This window comes from Furipterus horrens, unplaced genomic scaffold, assembly GCF_987537825.1.
Source record: "Furipterus horrens unplaced genomic scaffold, mFurHor1.1.pri manual_scaffold_1, whole genome shotgun sequence".
Classification (NCBI taxonomy): Eukaryota; Metazoa; Chordata; class Mammalia; order Chiroptera; family Furipteridae; genus Furipterus; species Furipterus horrens.
Window position 1 is genome coordinate 89231317 of NW_028327171.1, and position 23197 is coordinate 89254513.

At 34.8% G+C, this 23197-nt stretch overlaps 1 protein-coding gene and 1 pseudogene across 1 annotated transcript in view; both read left to right on the plus strand.

The window, feature by feature from the left end:
- The window catches only part of ALCAM (activated leukocyte cell adhesion molecule), a 210949-nt gene extending 188073 nt beyond the window's left edge, over positions 1-22876 (plus strand). The window contains exons 15-16 of the mRNA XM_090276283.1: positions 18813-18928; positions 20403-22876. Coding sequence (XP_090132409.1) covers positions 18813-18900 — 88 coding nt within the window. The 3' untranslated portion in view covers positions 18901-18928; positions 20403-22876. The remainder of the gene's footprint in view (positions 1-18812; positions 18929-20402) is intronic.
- Positions 9182-9918, plus strand: LOC150021453 (phosphatidylinositol N-acetylglucosaminyltransferase subunit P pseudogene; annotated as a pseudogene).
- Positions 22877-23197: the final 321 nt, after the last annotated feature.

Genomic DNA, 23197 nt, shown 5'->3' on the forward strand with positions numbered 1-23197 from the left:
GAAAACTGCCTGTCCCATGAAAGTGAAAGAAAACACAGAGTTGCCCAGACGCAGTTATCTATCTTATAAAAATTCTCCATCTATGTGTCTAAGTTTCCTAATCATCAAAATCTTATCTCTTCTTTATAATTCACAATAAGGTACTCAAAAATTTAACATCTTGGGCTCTAGGATATTTTTATTTTATTTACTTAGGATTTCTGATGCACTCCAAAGTAATTTTATTTACTAAAAGAATGAAAATAAAATGTCCCTATACTCTGAAATTGAGCTGAAAAATAAACAGCTGCACTCTGCATTATGATCAAATGATGGTTAAGTTCTTGGAGTATCCCCAACTTCCTTAATCACCATATTTTAATTGCCAGCATTTCATCAGGCACCATTTTTTCCTTCTGTGAATAGAAGAAAGTTATGCGTGTATCAGCTTGTGGGGGGTGGTTACTGCATCGGTTATTATCATATGGTAAGCCAGAATTAAAATCATGGATAAATAAATGCTGGACACTTGGCTTTATAGTGTGTACAGGTTAATGATCAATACTTCCTGAATTTCCTTTAAAGTATCTCATTACATTAAGAGCTTTTTTTTTTAACCATCATTCAAATAACTTATTTAATTGAAAAGAGTACCAGCTTTTCTGGAGTTAACATTATCAGTTATCAAAGTAATAAACTGAAATTCTATCCCAAGTATCAAAGTGTTTTTATTATGAATTTGTGGCACTCCTATGTGCTTTACATTCCAGATTATCCTTAGCAAGTTATTCATTGCTAGTGTCCTCTGCTGTAAGTCAGCATTTTGGAAATACTGAGTTATTGTTAATCCCTTTGTCCAGTTTTCATATTTACAATAAGAGCCGTTAAGTTCAGAATTGCTGAGTCCATTTTTGATTTTACTATATTCTCTTTATTTTTTCTATTCTAGATCATTCCTTCAACTTTACAAATTTATGTAAGGGTTTCATTTCTACCTGTAGCTAATTCATCACTATATTACATGCATGTGAGAAATGTTTAATAAAGATATGGTTCAGACTTTCCCTCAGATACCTAAAGAAATATAGCCTTGTGTTTACCATCCCACAAAATAAAACCATCAATAAGCTTAGTCACCCATTGTTGCAAACAATTTCAAGCAACCATTAAGAGTCAAACATCTGATTGCAAAGCCTCAGTGACACAGTTAGCCAAGTGGCGAAGTTCAAGAAACATTCAGGGAAAGCTTTTTGTATTGGCAATTTAAAAACTCATTTGAGAGAGATGAGAAAAACAGATCTTTTATGCCGAAACAAAATTTAAGAGTATATATGTTAACATGCTTAGTGGCTACCCAGTTATTATCACCCATGTATTTTTATGTCTATTTTAAATATGGAGGCGTGCAGCAAGAAGTGCTTAGTAATGGTGCCTCACATTTTGAAATAATGCATTTATAGCAGAGTAAGAACACATAATTTGGCTGTTGCTTTGATTCTTATAGCTTCTCACTGGAAGCTTTTTATAATTGGAGATTTTTGATAATAAAAATGGAAGACTCTGATATTTTCCATATATGTAGCATCTCAGCTGATAATTTCAGGCAAAAAGGCATTAATTGACTAAGGCCACTTCATGTCTGGTTGTTTAACAGGTAGGAGAACATTAAGGAACAAGAGATAATTCAAAAATTTTAAATGATTTATTCCTTTTCTCTTCATCCTGTCCTCGAACATTGTTTTTAGCTCTGTAGGAAGTTAAATGTGACTATTTGAGTTCCAGATCCTCTCCTGAATATCTTATAATACAAGAACTAATAAAAAATTAAAAGAACCAAAAATAAAGGAAAAAGGCAACATGATTTAGCCACAAACTCATTCAGAGGTTTATTAAAACCATAATCTCCAGGTTTCTTGAATTTAAGAGACCTCTAACCACCAAACTTCTTATCACTAAACTGAGAGTAAGCATTTACAGTTATTTGTAATCTCAAAATACACATTGTCTGAATATTGGAAACTTACCGAGAGATTTATCTTTTCCAATTGTGGCACTAATGACTATTCTCACAAAAATTAGTGGTAATATGTAGGCAATCTGGAAATCTAAAAATTCAAAATATCCTCTGTTAGTTCTACCTTTATATAATGTTATATTACTCCACTACCGTCTCAGGAAAAAAATAGTGTTTTAAATTAGTGAAGTACTAAAGAGGACTTGCCTATAACACTGAAATTGTTAAGAAACAATGTTATATTGAGCCTCTAAAACCTTTCTCATTAGTATTTCTTGATATATAGAACAGGATCTCACAAGAAAGTTGATTTTAATTGAACTTTATTTCCAATCAATACTCACATGATAAGGGAAGATCCACTCCCTACTGAATAAATTGAAAAGATAGTGCTGAGGGGCCATTTATAGCACATTTTTAATCTTTCCTCATTTATTGTGACATAAGCACCTACTACTCTTTTTTTCTTGATTTTGTTATTTTACTGAAACCCTCAACAATTTAATGAGGGGGATACAATTAATCCAATTTCATAGTATCAAACGTTCAGTGAGATTAAGCTGCCTAAGAGTATTCCATATCCCATATATTTTCACATATATTTTGGTGCCTCCTCAAGACTTTTTTGGAATTAAAAATTAATCTCTGACTTCTGGATCATAATGTTCCTGTTACCTGATGCTAGACACACCACAGAAATATCAGTGGGGACTGAAGTTTGCTTTGCTGCTTGCTGGGCTAGAAAAGATATCACCCTGGCACGCGCATCTGACCGGGTCCCACCGCAGCGCGGGTCCGTCCGTCCTTGCGAATTTGTGCGCAGGACACCCGCGGTAGGTGGCCTCTTCATTGTGTCCTTCAAGCGCTGCTCCCAGGGCGTCTCAGTCCCGCCAGCCGTCCAACCCGACCCAGGACCGCACTGCATGCCGCTTCCTTCTCCAGCACAAGCCTTCAAATCTCTGAATTTTTACAAAAGGACGCATTTATAAAATTATATTTAATTTTACCACGTCAGTCTCAAAGCCAAGCCAAAAGTAATCAGAATAATTTTTAAAGGTTTTTCTCTGCTGGCGAGAGTGGACTCTCCATAACAAAAATGAAGAAATTAATAATAAAATGCATATCAGTAGTATATACATATACTCAATGAATACCCACCTCCTCCCCCACCAGAAGCACTATTTTCATTTCTACTTAGTGCATTTCACAGTGGTTAACACTTAGCATATTTGTATGGCTGTGTAACATGGTGCATGGATACTGGAGCTAGGTGGCTGGAGTTTGAATCCCGCCTTTGCTACTTACTAGCTGTATGACCGCAAGCAAGTTTATTTGTCTCAATGTAAAACAGAGACATCCTAAGGCTACACTAATTTAATATCTATGCAGCAATTAGAACAATGCCTGGCACATGAAGGCATTATCAGACTATCAGCAGTTACTAGTTTTGGAAAATCAGGTTAAAAAAAGAAGGGAGAATTTTGCTTTTCATTACTACTTATTTTTTGTTTTGTTTTGTAAACTTTAAAATAAGACATATAATAAGTTTGAAGGTCCCTAACTCTTATTCTACAACTGTATCCTATAAAGATGTTTCGTGTTCCTCTTAACAACCTTTGTGTTAAAATTTCACATTGTGAGCAGTGGTAGTTTCCAATACAGATAAGCTGAGAGACACATGATTTGCCCTGAGTTCCACAACTTCCCTAGATAAAATTCTTGTTAGTCTTTCTCTTGGATACCTCCTTTTCTTATTTGATACAACCTGATGAAGTCACAGAAACTACTCTCCATCTGTAGACAAATAAATCCACCTAGAAACAAAATAAAATGGAAAATAAGAATGGTATCTAGTTTCTAATTACATGTTTTGCCTGATTCTTTCAACCCTGGCCATGGGGATCATGCTTCACTTTTTCTCTGTACAGCTTGAGGCAGAAGTAGGTTTACAGTTGTGAGTATGCAACACGAGTTTATTCCTGTATTATTATTTATTATTATATTATCTTCCGTATGGACCACTATAAACTTACTTTTGCCCCACCCTGTATAATGTTTTTATAGTATGAAGGTCAAATTTGCTACATTAAATGTACAATTACATCTGTTTTGATACAAGTATATACTTTTCTAACCATTATACTTCAAATCATGATACAGAGCATTCTATCACCTACGTGATTACCTGGGACTCACTTCATGCCCGACCCCACAGGCCCTGTTTCCTAAAGCAGCCACTGTGCTGATTGTTATAATCAAGATTTGCCTAATCTTCAACCTCGTATAAATGGAATTATACAGAATGTACTCCTTTTGTCTTACTTCTTTCATTTAACATAATATTTCTGAGATAGATGTATGAATGATTTTATTTTTAATTGCTGAGTGGTGTTCCATTGTTACAATATATCGCATTATTTTAATCTATTCTCTTGTTTATGGACATTGCTTGGCATAGATTTCATTTAGGATATTATAAATAGTATGGCTAAAATCAACATTCTTATCCAAACCTTTTGGTGGTCATATGTTTTTATTCTCTTGGGTAAATGCCTAGAAATGGAATTGCTAGGTCATGGGGCAGATATTTGTTCATGAGAAATTGCCAGACAGCTTTCCAAAGTATTTGTCCTTTATGTGATTCCCACCAAAAGTATATGGGAGTTTCAGTTCTTCCACATCCTTGCCTAAATTTGGTGTTGTCATTCTGTTTAATTTAGTCATTCTAGGAGGTGTGAAATTATATCTGATGTTGGTTTAAGTCACATTTCTCTTAGCTCCAATGATTTTAAGGTCCATGTACTTATTTGTCATCTTCTTTTGTGCAGTAACTATTCAAATCTTTTGCCAGTAATTTTATTGGTGTTTGTCCTTTTGTGATTGATTTGTAAGAATCCTTTGCACATTCTATAAAAGCCCTTCCTTATAAATAGATGGTGATTGTTTCATTCTACTCTGGCTGGATATTTTTTAATGCTGTCTTTTGATGAACAGAAGTTATTAATTTTGATGGAAAATTATTAATTTTTTCATATAATATTTAGTGCTTTTTGTGTTCACTCCACAATATCTTTGCTTATTCAAAAGTGGCAAGTCTACTATTTTTATGTCTTTTTAAAAAAACTTTATAGTTTTAACTTTTACATTAAAAAATATGATACATATAAGATTTTGTGTATGGTACAAGATAAAGGTAGAATATTTGCTTATTTGTTATCCAATCATTTCAGCACCATTTGATAAAAAAGACATTCTTTTGACCTTGGCACATTTTTCATAATCATGATAATAATGTGAGTCCTTCAACTTTGATGTTCTGCTCATGATAGCAATCTTACTTCTTTTTATTTCCATGTAAATTTTAGAAATTTGGCAATTTCTACCAAAATTTAAAAACTTTAGAGACTATGGTTGCTTGGAATTTATAGCTAAATTTATCTTAAAAATATGTAGTCTCCCAATCCATGAACATCATATATTTCTCCATTTATTTAATTTTTCCTTAACAATATTTCATAGCTTTTAATGCAGACATTTGACATATCTTATAAAATTTATTCATATGTATTATGTATTTTGCGGCTGTTATAAATGCAATTATTTCATCATTTTTATTTGCTAGTTGTTTATAGTAAGTAGTATATGACATTATGATTGATTGTTTTGTTGAAAGGTATACAACCCTTTTCCTAAATTCACTTTTTGGTTCTATTAGTAGTTTTTGGAGTCACTAAGATTTCTATAAAAACAATCATCTGCAAATATAGGTGATTTTACTTTTTTCTCTTCCATTCTGTATGCCTGTCATTTCTTTTCCTTGCTTTATTGCACTCATAGTGTGCTCTGATACAATGTTGAATAGAATGTTGACAGCAGACATCTTTACAGGTTGCCAATTTTAGAGAAGGAATTTATTCAGTGTTTCCCATTATGGATGATGTTAGCTGTATGTTTTTCATATGTGCCTGTCCAGAGTTAGCCAAACTGTGAGGTAGAGGGCACAGTCCTCCAAGCTGCCAAGTCTGGCCCAGGTTTCTGACCCCAGCTGCAAGGAGTTAGGATCCAAATACAAAGCTAGAGGGAAGAATTCACAGAAGATCACCCTCACTTCTGACAGCAACTCAAGTCATGGGACTTCTCAAAACCACCCTCGGGCTTGATGATTTTCTAGAAACACAGAACTCATGGAAACCTATTGTACTCATGGTTATGTTCATTAGCATTAAAGGTTACGTTCAAATTGAGCAGGGAAGAGAAGTATAGGGCAGGGTATGGGGAGGTTCCAAATGTGAAGTTTCCTTTGTCCTTAGGGATATGTTAATTTACCAGTATGGATGTGTAGCAGAAGTATGGAGTATTGCCAATCTGAAAAGTGTATCTGAGCCGTGGTGTCCAGTGTTTTTACTGGGGCTTTATTATATAGCCATGATTGATTAATTGTCCATGTGTATGAATTTGGTCTCCAGCCTTTCACTTTCCCAGAAGTCAGGATGATATTACATGGCCAAAGCCACCCAAAACCATGTAGTTGTTCTTTTAGCTGAGGCCATCCCACACCCTAAGGTTATTGGGTGGTGATGGCCCTAACCTGAAATAGCTCCTCGGCATCAACTATCAGGTGTGAGCTGAGAGACCCACCATGAATAAGAAGGCCACTCCTATCACTTGGAAAATTCTAATTACCTAAGGACAAAGGCCAGACCTCTTTTGGTGCAAGGCTAAATTCTTTACTATACAATGTCCTAGAACAGATTGAAGAAAGTTTAAATATTCCTATATTACTGAGAGTTTTTTATCATAAATCATTGTTGAATTTTCTCAGATGCTCTTTCTACTTTACTCACATCTATAACTACATTATTCCTACAAGTTATTACATTTTTTCTCATATTCTTTATTCTGGAAAAAAAGAAGTAAATTGCATTGCTTGACTATTGAATGTTAAGCCAGTCTTGCATTCCTGGAATAAATCTAAGTCTATTATCATGTATTATAATTTTTATATATTGATGGATACAATTTGTCAATATTTTATTAAGGATTTTTTTGTCTGAACTTATGAGGAGTATTGGTCTGTAATTTTCTTTTCCTGTAATATATCTGTCAAGTTTTGGTTCTAGTGGAAGGTGGGCTTAATAAAATGGGTTGGAAACAGTTCCATCCTTTGCTTTAATGAGTTTATTTCCTTAAATATTTGATATAATTTAATGATAAAATTATGTTGCCCTGGAGCTTTCTTTAGGAGAACTTCCCTTAAAACAAAAATTATGGTTTTAATTTCCTAATAGGTATAAGTTTGCTTCTTCTTGAATAAATTTGGGTAAGTTTTTCAAGGAATATGTTCATTTCATTTAAGTTGCTGACATTTTTGCAGAACGAAAAGTTATCCATAGGATTCCCTTATCCTTTTCTCCTTGTGAGCTCTGTAAGGATAACACACTTTGTGTTCTAATGTTGTTATTTTGTTCTTTTATCTTGCTCAGTCTGGTTTAGGGAGTTATCAATTTTCTTAATATTTTAAAAACTCTTAGCTTTGTTTTTATGTCTATTGTTTATTTTTAATTTTAATTATTTTTGCTCTTATCATTACTGTTTTCTATCTTCTAGGCATTTAGAGTTTAACTAGCTCCTCTTTCTCTGCTTTCATAAAGTAAATTAAGAATTTAGAGCATTGAAGTTAGCCTTTCTTCTTTTATAGCACAAGCATTCAAACTATGAATTTCAATCTCAGCATTTTGTTAACAACATTCCACAAATTTCACTATGTTGTATTTTCATATGTATTCAGTTCAAAGTAGTTTTAAATTGCTTTTTTTAATGTGGAGTCATGTAACTAAAACTCTATTACATTCCAAACATTTCTCATTTAATTGTTTTGTTAAGACAACCCACCCTGTATGCTTTCACTCTTGAAATGCATTGAGATTTAGTATTTGGAGTGCAGGCATGCAGTATTTCCTGGCAGGTGCTATGTGGACACTTTAAATATATATACACTTGGTGGTTGATGGGTAGAGTGTTCTATAGCTGCATGTTAAGTTAAATTAGATAATAGGTTGTTTAAATCTTATCTTTACAAATTTTTTTCAAGTTACATTAAATCACTTCACTTATAATATAAGGTTATCATGCATTCCAATACTAGAGCTACCCAGTACTAGCTACTTTATCATGATCATGCATAGTGAATTTTGGTCCATTAATTCTATCAGCTACTGAGAAAAGGTAATTAAATTCCCTAAATAAGATTGTATATTTTTTTCTTGTCTGGGAAGCTCTTCATATGCCCTTTCATTCTAAAGGTTAGCTTTGCTGGGTAGAGAAGCCCTGATGGTAGGTCACTGCTTTTCATGACTTTGAATACTTCTTGCCAATCCCTTCTAGCCAGCAAAGTTTCTTTTGAGAAATCAGCTGACAGTCTTATGGGTACTCACCTGTAGATAACTAACAAGAAAAAAAAAGGAGTTTATCATTACCAAACCATTATTATATGAAATGTTAAAGGGACTGATTTAAGGGAAAAGAAGAAGATCAAAACTATGAACAATAAAATGGCAAAAAAATACAAATCTATCAAGAATAGAATCTAAAAAAAACAAACAAAGCAAACAAGAAGAACAGAGACAGAATAATGGATACACAGAGTATTTTGATGGTTGCCAGATTGGGGCTGAGGGGGATGTGAGAAGAGGTGAGGGGATTAAGAAGTACGAGCAGGTAGTTACAGAACAGCCATGGGGATGTAAAGCACAGCTTAGGAAATGGAGCAGCCAAAGAACCTACGCATGACCCATGGGCATGAACAATGGTGTACAAATTGCCTGAGGGAGCTGGGGGTGCTGGGTGGAGAGGGGCAAAGGGGGGAAAACCAGGACAACTGTAATAGCATAATCAGTAAAATATAATTTAAAAAATTTTAATATGATTTTTAAAACTAAAAGGTTATGTAATTTAATTTTTAATAATGGTTGTATTTAACTACTGGCTTACAAAAATTCCTAAAAGTTTAACAGTCGGTTCTCACAAGCCAGTGACCGATGGCTCCAGAATAACCCAGAGCCAGACCAGAGGAGTGTTGACTGATTACAGGGCTGCCACTGAGTGTCACGCAACCAACCATTCACTCACAAGACGAGCCAGCTGGGGTCCAGAGAGGGTCTGGGATTTACCCAAGGCCACACAGCAAATATGTCACAAGGCCAGACAGACATACAGAGGTCCTCAACAATCATGGAAGAGAGACCTTACTCATGTCATGCTGCTCTAAGTAAAGGCTTTCCACAGCTCTCTGTCACCCTCAGAATGTACTTGTCATAGAAAGAACATCTAAACCTACACTAAATTAAGAATTTATTTGAGCTGGCCTAGGTGGGGGTGCCATGGCCACTTGCCCTTGCACTCAGTTTAGACTCTCGCCCTGCTGTTGCTCCCTGGTCTGCGCTTGTGCAAGGGACTCTGCGCTGAGATTGGGGATGCCCCACTGAGGTTGGGGACACTGCATTGGGATTGTGTAAACCACAGAAAAAATTTTGGTGGGAAATTCACCATCGCCATTGCCAGAAGGAGCAATTTATGGCTTTGTTCTTTTCTTAAGATTCCGGTTCAGCTTCATACTGTATCTCCTGTAGGCATTTATTCCTGAATGGCTAAACTCCTTAGGTTTAGCCTATGTGGCCTCAAAAGTATTGGGCAATTGCATTGCCTGTCTGCTCCTCATTAGTATAGTAATCGGGTATGTACTTTTATACTTTTATTTGGAGTAGGCATGGCAGGTACTTCCCACTCAACTCTCTTCATACAATCACAAGAAATTATGCTTAAAGATGAACAGTTGGAGAAATACCAAGAAGAGGCCATCCCAGCATTCCTGTTAGTGAAGTAAACCAGGTGTTTTTATAGCAAAAGAATGTTACACCAAAAACTGAATTGTATGTAGATTGCCGTCAAACATCCATTACAAGTTTTTACATAATAATTTTGACCATAATTATCTATCTTATTAACATCCAGTATAGAAATATTTTGAAAAATGTAAGTTGAACATCTGTTAGGTAAAGTTCCATTCATATTGGGGAAAAAAAGATTGTATCTCCCTTAAGTGTTGTCACTTTTTGCTTTATTCTTTCATTAAGTACATATACTTACAGTTGTTATGACTTTTTTAGGTGTTGAACCTGTTAGGATTATGAAATGTCTCTCATTATTGCTGTAATATTGCTTATATTGATTTTTCATTGCCTGATATTAATATAGCTACACGGTTTTCATTAGCTTACTGTTTACATGTGTTTCTTTTCTGTCCTTTTATTTTTAATTCTTTATCTCTTTATATTTAAAGTATATCTATATGCAGTAAGGCTGACTAAACTGTGACTCCAGGCTGCTGCCTCACTTTGTAAATTAAGTTCTATAGGAGCATAGCCATGCCCATTTCTTACATACTGTCTTTTTTTTAACACTACATGACCAGAGTTGATGAGTTGGAACAAAAACCATATGGACTGCAAGCCTAAAATATTTGCTATCTGACCTTTCAAAAAAAAAAAAATTAACACCTGCTATAAAGCATTTATCTGTCTCGCATTGTATAGTCTAACAATCTCTAAGTTTTAATTGGAGAGTTTAGCAAACTTACATTTTACTTAACTATTGATTATTTCTTATTTGTCCTCTGTTCTTCTTTTTCTGCTTTCAGGTACTCAAATATGTTTTAGTATTACATTTTAATTGTTCTGCTGGTCTTTTAACTAGACCTCTTTATAGCCATTGTGGTTTTTCTTGGGGTTACAGTAAGGACCCTTAGTTTATAACACTTTATTTGTATAGTGATCTGAAATTCTTTTACCATTATAATTTTATGGACCTCTTCCATATCCTTGTAGTGTGAGGGTTATAGTATATACAGTTGAGTGGATATGACAACAATAGCAAAAAGAATGTAAGAGACCAAATAAAAGTGTTTCAAGTAGGGCCTTAAACACAATGAGATGCATATATTTTTCTTTTTTCTAAATTACTGATATGTAATATTAAAAAATACATATACGAGGTCTGTCCAGAAAAAGTCCAGCCATTGTTAATATATGATCATTACTTGCGAGACATCGATGTAACCTGGCAGCCAAGGAGAGTGGACTGGAATGTGCATGTGTGAACAATATCGACTTCACTGTACTAATCAGTGATGACTTCACTGTACTAGTTAGTGGGAGTGGTAGATGCCATTGAGTGAGCATATATACTGTGTGACTGTCACATTCAAAATGACTGAGCCAGTAGAGCAACAAATCTGCATCGAATTTTGTGTTAAGCTTGAACATTCCTTTGTGGAAACTATTCAGATGAGTCAGAAGGCTTTGGGGGACAATAATGCAAAATGCAACGCAAATAAAAGTGTGGCACAAGTGCTTAAAAGGTGGCTGAGAACCTGTTGAAAGTGATCCATGTCTGGAAGGCCTGCAACAAGCAGAACACCTGAGAATGCTGAATGTGTACAGGGCTACAATCAACAGAGATCAGCGACTGGCAGTTCGAGAACTAGAAGCTGATCTGGGGATTCCAAAAACTACTGCCTCTGAGATTTTGATGCAGGATCTTGGCATGAAACATGTCATGCCAAAATTTGTTCCACAGCTTCTGTTACCAAAGCAGAAGGAATGTCGAGTTGCCAATGACTTGATTCAAGCTGCTACTAATGAACCAGATTTCCTCAAGAAGGTCATAACCAGAGATGAGTCATGGGTCTACGTCTATGATCTAGAAACAAAGGCCCAATCATCACAATGGAAGTTGCCTGGTTTTCCACACCCACAGAAGGTGTGGCAAAGTTGCAGCAAGATCAAGGCCACATTAACTGTGCTTTTGATCAAGAAGATGTTGTGCACCATGAGCATGCCCCCACCCCCAGGCCAAACAATTAGTAAGGAGTACTGCCTCAATATTTTTTGTAGGTTGAGAGATACTGCAGCTATGGGCAACTGGTGATTGGCAGCTTCATCATGACAACACACCCGCTCATGCATCACATTTCATGCATAGTGTTTTGGTGAAACATCAAATCACCCAGGTGACTCAGCCCCCCTATGACCCAGATTTGGTGCCCTGTGACTTCTGCTGTTCCCCAAACTAAAATCACTTTTGAAAGGGAAGAGATTTTAGACCTTCAATGAGATTCATGAAAATACGACAGGGCAGCTGATGGCGATTGGGAGAACTCTGTGAGGTCCCATGGTGCCTACTTTGAAGGGGACTGAAGCATTTTCTCCTGTGTACAATATTTCTTTTTAGCTTGTATTTTCTTCAATAAATGTCTCTTTTTCATATTACATGGCTGGATGCTTCTGGACAGACCTCATATAGCATTAAATGATTGTCTTTGTAAAAAAAATTTTAAACAGTATTTATATTTCACTACACATATACAATCTGTATGTATTCTTGTACTTCTGAGTTCCCATCTGGAGTCATTTCCCTTCAGCCATAGAACCTCTTCTAATACTTGTTTGAGACGGGTCTATTACTAATGATTTCAACCTGTTTTCCTTCACTCAACTTAATGTCTTTATTTTGCTTTTAATTAAAAGATCTTTTTATTAGATGTAAAATTCTAGTTTGAGAGTTTTTTTCTCCATTTTAAATATGTTTAATTATCCTTGGTATATAGTTTTCCTCATGAGGCATCAGCTGTTATTTATGTTTTTCTGAACAAATTTTCTGTGGCTACTTTCATGTCCTTTTTATATTTGCTTTTGATTTGTTTGCTTATGATGAACTTAGGTGTGGTTTTCTTTTTATCATTCTTTCTTGGGGGTTGCTGAGCATTTGGGATCTGCAAGTTAATGGAAATCAATAAATCTGGGAATATTCTTTTGTTTCTTAAAATGTATTTTATGTCCATTCTCTTCTGCTTCTCCTATTGGGACTCTAATTACACATATATTAGTCTGAACAATATTGTCCCACTGGGGATCTGTTTTTTTTTTCATACTGTCTTTCTCTTTTTTGAGAATATATAATTTATATTTGTTTGTCCTCAAGTTCACAACTGAGGTTTTCTTCTGCCACCCCCGATCTAATAATAAGACAACTTAGTGAATTCTTCATTTACAATATTGTAGTTTTAATTTGGAGAATTTTTTTGTTTACATTTTTGTGCCGAGATTTCTATTTCCTCACTGTTACCGTATTTTTCTCTGAGTCTTTAAATATGAGATATAATAACATTTAAAGTTCATGCCTGCTAATTCTAAAGTCTTATGTCATCCCAGGATATTCCCTGAAATTTATGTTACATTTCTTTTCTATTTTTTATGCATATGGTAACTTTTTAAAAATCATATACTAGTCTTTTTGGTATAATATGCTGTAGAGATTCTAGTTTCTGTCATATTCTCCTAAAGGATATGGATTGTTTTTCCCAGCAGATTATTATTTTACTGGCTGATTTTATTAATCTTTGAAGGTTATTTTTATATTTTATATGGCAGATGTCTTAGGGTGAATGCTAAATATTGACACATCATCTTCAGGTGACTTTTCTGGGATTTCGATGAAAGACTGATATGTTTGCCAAGAAATTCTGGCTTGGTGAGGTTTAGCTACAAACTGTTACCCTGTGTGGGTAGCAGCTAAAATCTATGTCAAGTTTTTGGGCTTCCTACTAGGCTATGTGAAATTTCTCCCACCGATACACAGTTTAGAGGTCATCCAAGGAATATTATATGATCCCTCTCAACCTTGTGGCTCCCTTCTTTCTGAGTTTCTTTTCCTCTTAAATTCCAGCTTCTGTTTTCGTTAGCCTGTGTCTCTCCAGCTGGCAAGTCCCCTCAGAGGAGAGGCTATGTGAGAACTGAGCTCAGCCAGTATAAGGATCAAATTCCTTTTATCTTCTGCTTTCTTTTTTCATTCTCAAATACAGTGAAATAGTTTATTCTCTATTTTCCTGACAGTTTATAATTGTCATAAATGTAATGATTACCAAAATACAAAGTTTTAAAAAATTATTGCTAGAACCAGAATTTCTTATAGTACATGTTTTAATATCGAAGTTGTGAAATCATTATATCTTCAATCTTAATATACCTTCCTCTTTCCTATGCAAGTCAAAGCAAGTTGGAAAAAAATCAAAGTTGCAAAATTGATTTATTAGTTTTTTTTGTTGTTGTTTTGTTTAGGATATGCCTAAAAAAAACAGAACAGTGACTCATTTATGTGTCACTCTCTCTGGTGGCTCCAAATAAGTTGGAATTTTCACATTAGAGGCAAAGAATAGTAGTTAATGAAATGAGTTTGAAAGAAAAAGAGAGACGTAGTGAAAGGAGAAGTAAAGAGAAAAGGAATGAAGGAAATGCAGAAGGGTGAGAGAATGCAAGCAGAATAAAGGAGAGGAAGAAAAGAGGCTTTGAGAATCATGATGCTTTCCTTCATTGACACAATATCTTACTGATTTACAAAAATTATAGTTATTACTATTCATTGGAGTATATATTTAGGAGCTATTAGAATAATCAAGGTGCATGTTTATGCATATAATTTTGTGCAGTTTTAGCTGAAATGATTGGAGTAAGAGATCACTCAAGTCCTGCCATTCACTGTAGTGTCCTTTCTATTTTACTTGTCTGAAAGAAAGCAGTTGGGTATGTATGAACTTCATATTGGTGAACACTAGTACCATAAGTAAAAAGGAATAGATATGAACATAAACAACCAATTAACACATTTTTTATGTTATATGTATTATGTACTACACTCTAACAATATAGTAAGCTAGATAAAAGAACATTTTATTAAGCTCATTGTAGTGGACCTGGCTGGTGTGGCTCAGTTGGTTGTGCATCATCTTGCAAACCAAAAGGTCATAGGTTCAATTCCTTCAGAGCACATGCCTGGGTTGCACATTGAGTCCTCAACTGAGGCATGTGCAAGAGGCAACTGAGGCACGTGCAAGAGGCAACCGATTGGTGTTTCTCACATCGAAGATTCTCCCCCTGTCTTCCTCTCTCTTTCCTTCTTTCTAGAATCAATAAAAGAAAAAGAAAAAAGAAAAGAACATCATACTGAAAATAAAATACTTTTACAGTGAGGTCAATTGGTTCAATTCATCAGAAGAAAGAGATTTTGGCTGCCTACCATACTCACTCAGTGTATTATGTGTTGTGGGTAAAATAGGAAAAAAAAAGTCTTTATTTTCAAGGAGCTTATTAACTCCTGTTGAGTATGCCTATATCATGAAGTGTCATGAGATAGATGACTAGCGATTTGGGTGGAGACTCTCCAAAGAAAAGAGTTGCATCTCTGTATTGAAGGGCTGGAGAAAGCAAAACATGCAAAAGAAAAAGGACTAGATATGCAAAAAGTCAAGAAAATACAATCAGTAATCAAAAGAAAAAGTAGACAGGCAGATTCATGCATAATTTGGATGCTATAGTTAACAGACAAAGGTATTAAAATAACTAAATAATATATTAAAAGTGGAAGATGGTCATTAGAGATGAATGAAATAGAGAATTGAAATGCATTATAAAATGTTGTAAAATCAAACTGATATTTTAGACCTGAAAATATAATATTGAAAACTAAGACGCTGCTGAATGAATTTAAAAACAGATTGGCCGCAGCAGAACGCAAGAGAAGTAAGCTGGCATACAGATCAATGGAAAACACACAGATTGGAGCACAGAACGGAAAAAGAATAGATAAGGTACATAAGAGCATAAGAGACATAGGACACAAAGAAAAGATCTACCTTAAAATCCTGGAAAGAACAAAGAGCAAGATTGCCCATCACCAGTAAAATATATAAGTAAATTATGATTCATTTATCTAATGACAAGCTATACAACAATGACAACAGAATGCCTACAACTACATGCAACATTATATGTGAATGTCTCAAACATAGGTTGAGTTTAAATAAAACACATACAAAAATGAATATATATGGTATGATTCCATTTAGATTCAAATTATAAGAACAGTTCTTTGAGAACTCAGGATTGTGGTCACCTTTGGGAGGAAATAGTGACTGGAAGAAAGCACAATGTGGTACTTCAGGGTATGCAACTATTCTGTTTCTTGAGCTGGGTATAGGTTGCAATCATGCATCCAGTCTTTGAAAATTTATTGAAATGTAGTTTTATGATTGGTATATTATCTTGTGTGGATATTACTCTTCAACAAAATAAATTTTAAAAGCATTTATAGGTTTACAGAAAATCCAGGCTTTAAAAAAGGTCTTAGTGAGCATTCTAATTCACTACCCCTCACATGTCACCGTTGAGATTATTAACATTTTGTTAGTTATTAGTTAAGTAATTTATTAGCACAAGAGAATAGACCTCAAACCATGGTGACTTATATGAGGTATGTACAGAAAGTATCCATCCATGTAATATGAAAAATAGAGACATTTATTGAAGAAAATACAAGCTAAAAAGAAATATTGTACACAGGAGAAAATGCTCCAGTCCCCTTCAAAGTAGGCACCTTGGGACCTCACCCAGTTCTCCCAATCACCATCAGCTGCCCCATCGTATTTTCCTGAATCTCATCAGTGGTCTGAAATACCTTCCCTTTCAAAGATGATTTTAGTTTTGGGAAAAGCCAGAAGTCAAAGGGCACCAAATCTGTGCTGTAGGGGAGCTGAGTCACCTGGGTGATTTGATGTTTCACCAAAAAACTCTGCACGAGACCGTGGGCACATTATTGTGATGAAGCTGCCAATCACCAGTTGCCCATAGCTGTGGACCTCTGAATCATCTGAATCATCTGAATAGTTCCTTTGGAGGAATGTTCAAGCTTAATGCAAAATTTGATGCATATTCATTGCTGTATTCACTCAGTCATTTTGAAGTGATGGCTGCACAGTACAAGTGCTCACTCAATGGCGTCTACTGCCTTCACTAAGTAATGATGACTAATAAGTTGTCATTATTCACACATGCGCATCCCAGTTTATTCTCCTCGGCTGCCAGGTTACATCAATGTGGCACAAACTGGTCTCATTATATTAACAATGGTTGGACTTTTTCTGGACAGACCTGTGTATGTGTGTAGTACATGGTGTGTGTGTGTGTGTGTGTGTATCTTTATTTGCCTGGAAAAGGAAAATATATATAATAAAAAGTTGTCAGTCACTGTAATGTGTCATATTAGTATAAAGCAGAAGATATTTATTTGATAATATGTAACTCAAGATACAGACTCAAACTTACAATATGTTTTCATTTGCATTGTTATATACCTTTCTTGTAACATTCTATCACATATGATAGGACTTAGTCATGTTGATAAGAGTTTGAGGTTTCTCTTCTGCCTGATTCATAGATTTGGATGCCTGTAGTTTAAGCTAAACTAAAAAATTTTAAATCACAAATTAGATATATACTAAATGCAATGAATGTCCTAGTTTTCATGAGCTACATGTCTAGCTCACTTGGACATATGTCATATACCATGATAACCCTCCTTCTAGTAAAATTATGATTTTTGGCAAATGAGTTCAGAAATTCTATTTAGAGACTAAAAATACTTTTAGAGAAAATAGCATTCTCTATACCAGCTTCTATTAGATAATCTGGGATTCTCTAATATCTTAAAAGTAGAAGAATTACTAGGAATTATATGGCAATAATAATTTGAAGTGCCATGTCACTGTGGTCCCTGTGACATGCTTACACCAGAGAGTGAGTGAGTCAGTGAAAGAATGAAGGGAGTAAGGGAGCGAAAGAGAGAGGGAGGGAGAGAGGGTAATAGGAAAGAAAGAAATGATACACTTTTGGAAATGCAATTATGATTTCTCCTGAGTGGTCACAAAACCAAGAAAGAATTGAGCAGTGCGTTTAAGAAAACCTAGTTTCAGCTCTTAAAGGATAGAGCCTAGTGAGTCATGTGTAACCACAGCAACCAGTAGTCAGTGGTTCTCAAACTTGAGCACGCAGCGGAACCACTAGATCTTGTTTATCTTAGATGGCATGCCCCATCCCCAATGTTTCTGTGCCCATAGTTCTGTTGCTGGGCCTCTGAATTTGCAGTCCTGTCAAGTGCCCAAGCGGTGCTGTTACTGCGGATCTGGGACCACTATTTGAGAACCACCACATAAGAGCTGCTTCAGCTTCAGCTGCTGCCAACCTTCTGTCATAAACTTTACTCTTCCTGTTTTTTTTCCTCACTTGAGGACATATTCTTTGATTTTAGAGAGAGAGGAAGAGAGTGAGAGAGAAACTGAGACAGAGAGAAAAATATCAATGTGAGAGAGAAGCATCAATTGGTTGCCTTTTGTATACACCCTGAACCTGTAGCCTGTTGGTGTATGAGATGACACTCCAACCAACTGAGCCACCCGGCCAGGGCTGGGTCTCTTTCTAATCCAATAAAGCAGAATCCATAAACAAAGATACAGGGGATTGACCAAGATGGATGCATAATAGAGAACACTAAAAAGGAAAAGGCCCTAATGAAACTCCCTCAGAAAATTTTTGCCAGAAACCATTTGCCCAGAATGAAAAATTTTACTATCAAATGATAATAATTACTTCCCAGAAAGTGGAGAGGAAAACAACCCAGCCAATAACATGATGCAACTAAGTATGTGTAGTCTGTGTTCAAAATAATGGATTTCTTTTTCTCTTAGCATATATTGATTGAAATGGGTTCTGTTACCAGTCAAGGCTCACCGAGGTGAAATTATTCACCCTAGTGGTTTGCCTATATCAGATGTAAAATACTGGCTTTTCAAAGATACATTAATGTGAATCCTACTTTCTTTTAAAGAACTATTTATGTGTGTCAATGTAATAATGTGTATTTCATTCCTTTGTAGGACTGCATCTAAACATGTAAACAAGGACCTTGGTAATCTGGAGGAAAATAAAAAGTTAGAAGAAAACAATCACAAAACAGAAGCCTAAGAGACAAACTGTTTTAGTTATTGTCCAGGTGAGTAGGCTGTGTGAGGTTTATAGAAATAATTCCCAAGAAAGTATGAAACATTCTGTGAGATGCAAGGGAAAGCCTGGACATTAAGATGCTTCATGATTGAGGCTTTTAAAATAGGAAAAGACTTTTTCAAAAAAAAAAAATGTCTAACTTAGGTGTTCTCAGAAGAAAGTGATTCTCAACCATTTCCCTATCCTCCAAACATATGATTATTAGCCTCTGAATAATTAAAATGAATTTTGAGATTTTAACATTTAATTAGCATTTTGTATTCTAATAACTGCCTAAATTTTGCTGAGTTCAAAGAAGTTTAATTTCATAAATTCATATTTTGGTGGGATGAGCACTGATTCTAATACTTTAAATTTATTTTTAAAAGCAATTATGAGAATACTTTTAAAATATAAAAACCTTGATCCAAGGATTTAAGATACTTAAAAGTGTCAGAGTGTTAATACAGCCATCTTCCAAGTCATTTTAATGAAAGTGCTAACAGATTTGTGTGTATACACACACACACACACACACACACACTTTTACAGATAGTGTGTACATTATATACATATGTGTCTGTATATGCACATATATGTATGTTTATAATGCATCTATATATGTTACATGTATTATATATATTTATATGGAATAACTATATGAGTGTGATTTTTTTTAAGAGAAGTCATTTGGACGAACTATTCTGTGCATCCCTGAGTGAGAATAACTGTTACTATAGCTGAGTCATCTGAAGTTAAAATATCCAAAATCACAGTAGAACTTTGGTTTGTTATAAATAAGCCATAGTCACAATTTGAGTATGTCAGCCAGATTAATCCCACAGAGGGCATGGGAAACCATTGTAATTGGGAGGATGCACACAGGAAAGAAAAATAGAATCATTTAGACAAGATACTTTTAAAATCTGAAAACCAGGATCTCTGGGAGGAAGAAGTAAGAATTGGATTCTTTCCCCTATTTTGCCCTTCATTAGAAGCCAGGTAGGCAGCATTTCTACTTGTTTTTTCGTTTGTTTTTTTGTTTGTTTTCCTGCTTCTCTAGGGTTCATTCCTCAATCTTTCATAAACATAGATTTGTACCTTCCGTTATCTTCAAAACTGGATAAAGTAAATCCTCAAAGGAAAATTGAGCTTGAAGACAAAGCCCACAAAAGAGTGAGATTTGAAAGGATATGTGAATTTTTTAACCTGAAGAGAACAGGATGAAATCTTTTCCTGAAAAGCTTTATAATCTTCATACGAATTAAGCAATTTTCATAAAAATAAAGAATCTCAAAATTCCAAAACACTATTTGCAGAAGGGCCATAGCATGCCTGGGATTACAGATGGGCTCAGGGACAATGGAGTTTTATAAGAGTCTCCCATAAAGTCATTCCTGTCACTTTAAGTACAAAGCGTCTGTTGATGGTGAAAAGTGATTGCTATTGTAACTTACTAAATTATGTTTTTTTCGTTATTTCAGAGAAAAAAATTATATAGGCCAAATGAAGCATGAACGTGGATTGTATTTAAGACATATACAAAGACACTGACAGCAATTCATGGTTCAAATATTAAGCAGTTCATTCTATCAAGCTGTCACAGGATTTTAGAGAATTATCTCAAGTCAAACAATGAAATGAAATTGCAAACAATAACAAGTTTTGGCAGCCATGACAATAGGTTACATGTTGTGTTTGGTTAGATTTTTTTTTTTTTTTTCCTGTAAATGTCTGCACTGAGGATTTTCTTTGGGTTTGCCTTTATGTAAATTTTTTACGTAGCTATTTTTATACACTGTAAGCTTTGTTCTGGGAGTTGCTGTTAATCTGATGTGTAATGTAATGTTTTTATTTCAGTTGTTTATATGGATAATATGAGCAGGTACATTTCTGATTCTGATTGCTATCAGTAATGCTCCCGAACTTTTTCACAAGCACCTAAATCCCAAAGGTGGCAGCTTGTGAAGACTGGGGACACAACCATTGCCCTATTCCAAAACTGTAATTTTTATCACAGAAGGGGCAGGCAGAGACTCAGAATGATAAGCAACATATGAGCTGATTCTGTGAATGCACCACCCGCTGACTCTCAGAAGCAAACGCATATGCGAATAGACACACATTCATAATCATGGTACAGTACTCCCAAACTGACAATTTTGCCTAAATGAAAAAAAATAAGTAAATAACAGAATTTGGGAAACACTTACCTTTAGAGACACCTGCTAGTAAATTATTTTCTGTCAAAAGAAAAAAAAAACAATGTATGAGAGACAGTTTAGAGAAATCATGGATAACATTTCCATTTCCATAGATTACAATATAAATCACTGTATTTAAAAATTGTTGTTAAATCCTTTGGGTTATCCACTGCCTTAAAATTATACTTATTTTCTTTTTAAAAAGATATCAGTCAGAATTGGAGATTTTTAACAGTGGTCATTATCAAAACTGTGTTATTTTCCACAGAATATAGAATATATATATTTTTTTCGTGTGTGTTTTTGTTAACTACGCTACAGATATTGAATGCACCTTGAGATAATTTAGTGTTTTTAACTGGTACATAATTTATCAAGCAGTGCATAAAAGTGTAATAATAAAATGTCTATGTATCTTTAGTTACATTCAAATTTGTAACTTTATAAACGTGTTTTATGCTTGAGGAACTTTTTAGAGTGATAGTATAAATGGAAACTTTTTGCAGTAGACTGGATATGGGCCAATAGCTACTGGTGACTAGACTTTTAAACTTTGTTCTTTCAAGCAGAAGCCTGGATTCTGGGAGACTACTGCACAGCCATTTTTGCCCCAGGATTTACATAACTTTATAGAAAAAGAAAATGAACATCAGATTTCCAGGTATAAAGCTGTGTTCTTTGGGAGGAAGAGGAAAATTGGTGTTTGTTTTTTAGACTGTTGGAATAAAAATTATGAAGGCAACAAAAAATAAATTGAAGATTAAAGTCAGGAGGCAATTAGGAATGATATTTTTGCCACTTCTGCATTATTGAGAAACACATGTTATTGTACATTTGTAAACCATTTACTGTCTGGGCAATAGTGACTCCGTTTAATAAAAGCTTCCTGTAGTGCATTGGTATGGATTAAATACATATAATATCCTATTAGACTCAAAGCTGTGTAAAATATTATGGGGAAAAAGAAAATATGTTATTTTGCTTCTAAACTTTGATTTACTGAAGTTTTATTTGGCAGGAAAAAAATTGAATCTTGGTCAATATTTAAACCAAAGTGAAAGGGGAAAAAAACCAAAGTTACTTGTTTTGCATGGCTAAGCCATTCTGTTATCTTTGTAAATACTGTGATTTCTCTTTTTTTTTTTTCTTTTCTCTTTAGAATTTTGTTAAAAAAGTTCTAAAATTTTTAAACACCTGCTTTCCACAATAAACCATGAACACTAAAATTAAATCATTTCTATATAAATAAATACCTTTTCTTTTGGTGTGAGAGATCAAAGGGTCAAAGTCTAACTCCTAAGCTGTATTTGTAGAAAGAAGCAATGTGACAATAGAGAAGGTTATACTATAATTATTTCTTGGCTTTCACTTGCTATGTTTACCTAAGTCCAGAAACAGCTATCGGAACCTAGAGAGCAGAACATTCAAAACTCAGAGCTCTGGAGAGGAAGCAGAAAGTTTGCCGGGCAAAGAGGGACAGTGTGATAACCATTGAATCAATGCCTGGATGAAAAGGAAAGCTTATTTGTGTAACAGCTGTGGCAGAGATAATACACAGTGAGGATGGGAAAGAAGATCATGCACAATCCTCAACTTCTGAGGTGGCTTCTCTTCAATTTAATTCTTTGGCAACAAGAGACAGGTTTTGCCAATTCAAGTTTCACTTCCAGTCGTTGATTACAGGAATTGTATGTGGAAATGAATTAACATACCCGTCTATGCCTAAAAGATAATAAAACTGAAATATGTCTTCACATATCTCTCACAGCTGTCTGCCTCTTGTCTAAACTAGGATGTTTATGTATAGAAAGTTATTTGTCTTTATTAAAGAGTTGAAAACTCATTGTGACTCTTCATCTCTCTGGAGAGAGAATGCAGCAAAATAAAAGAGTTCACATCTTACTACATATTATGCCACCCTAACTAGTCCTAGATATCACCTATAATTGGTCCTGTGATGTGTGTGTCTCTACCTTCAGTGATAGGATCGTACTTATTGTGGGTGTCTCATGTGGCTGTTCCAGGAACTTAATTAAGAGGACACGTTCTATTTCTTCCACCATTAACACACCATT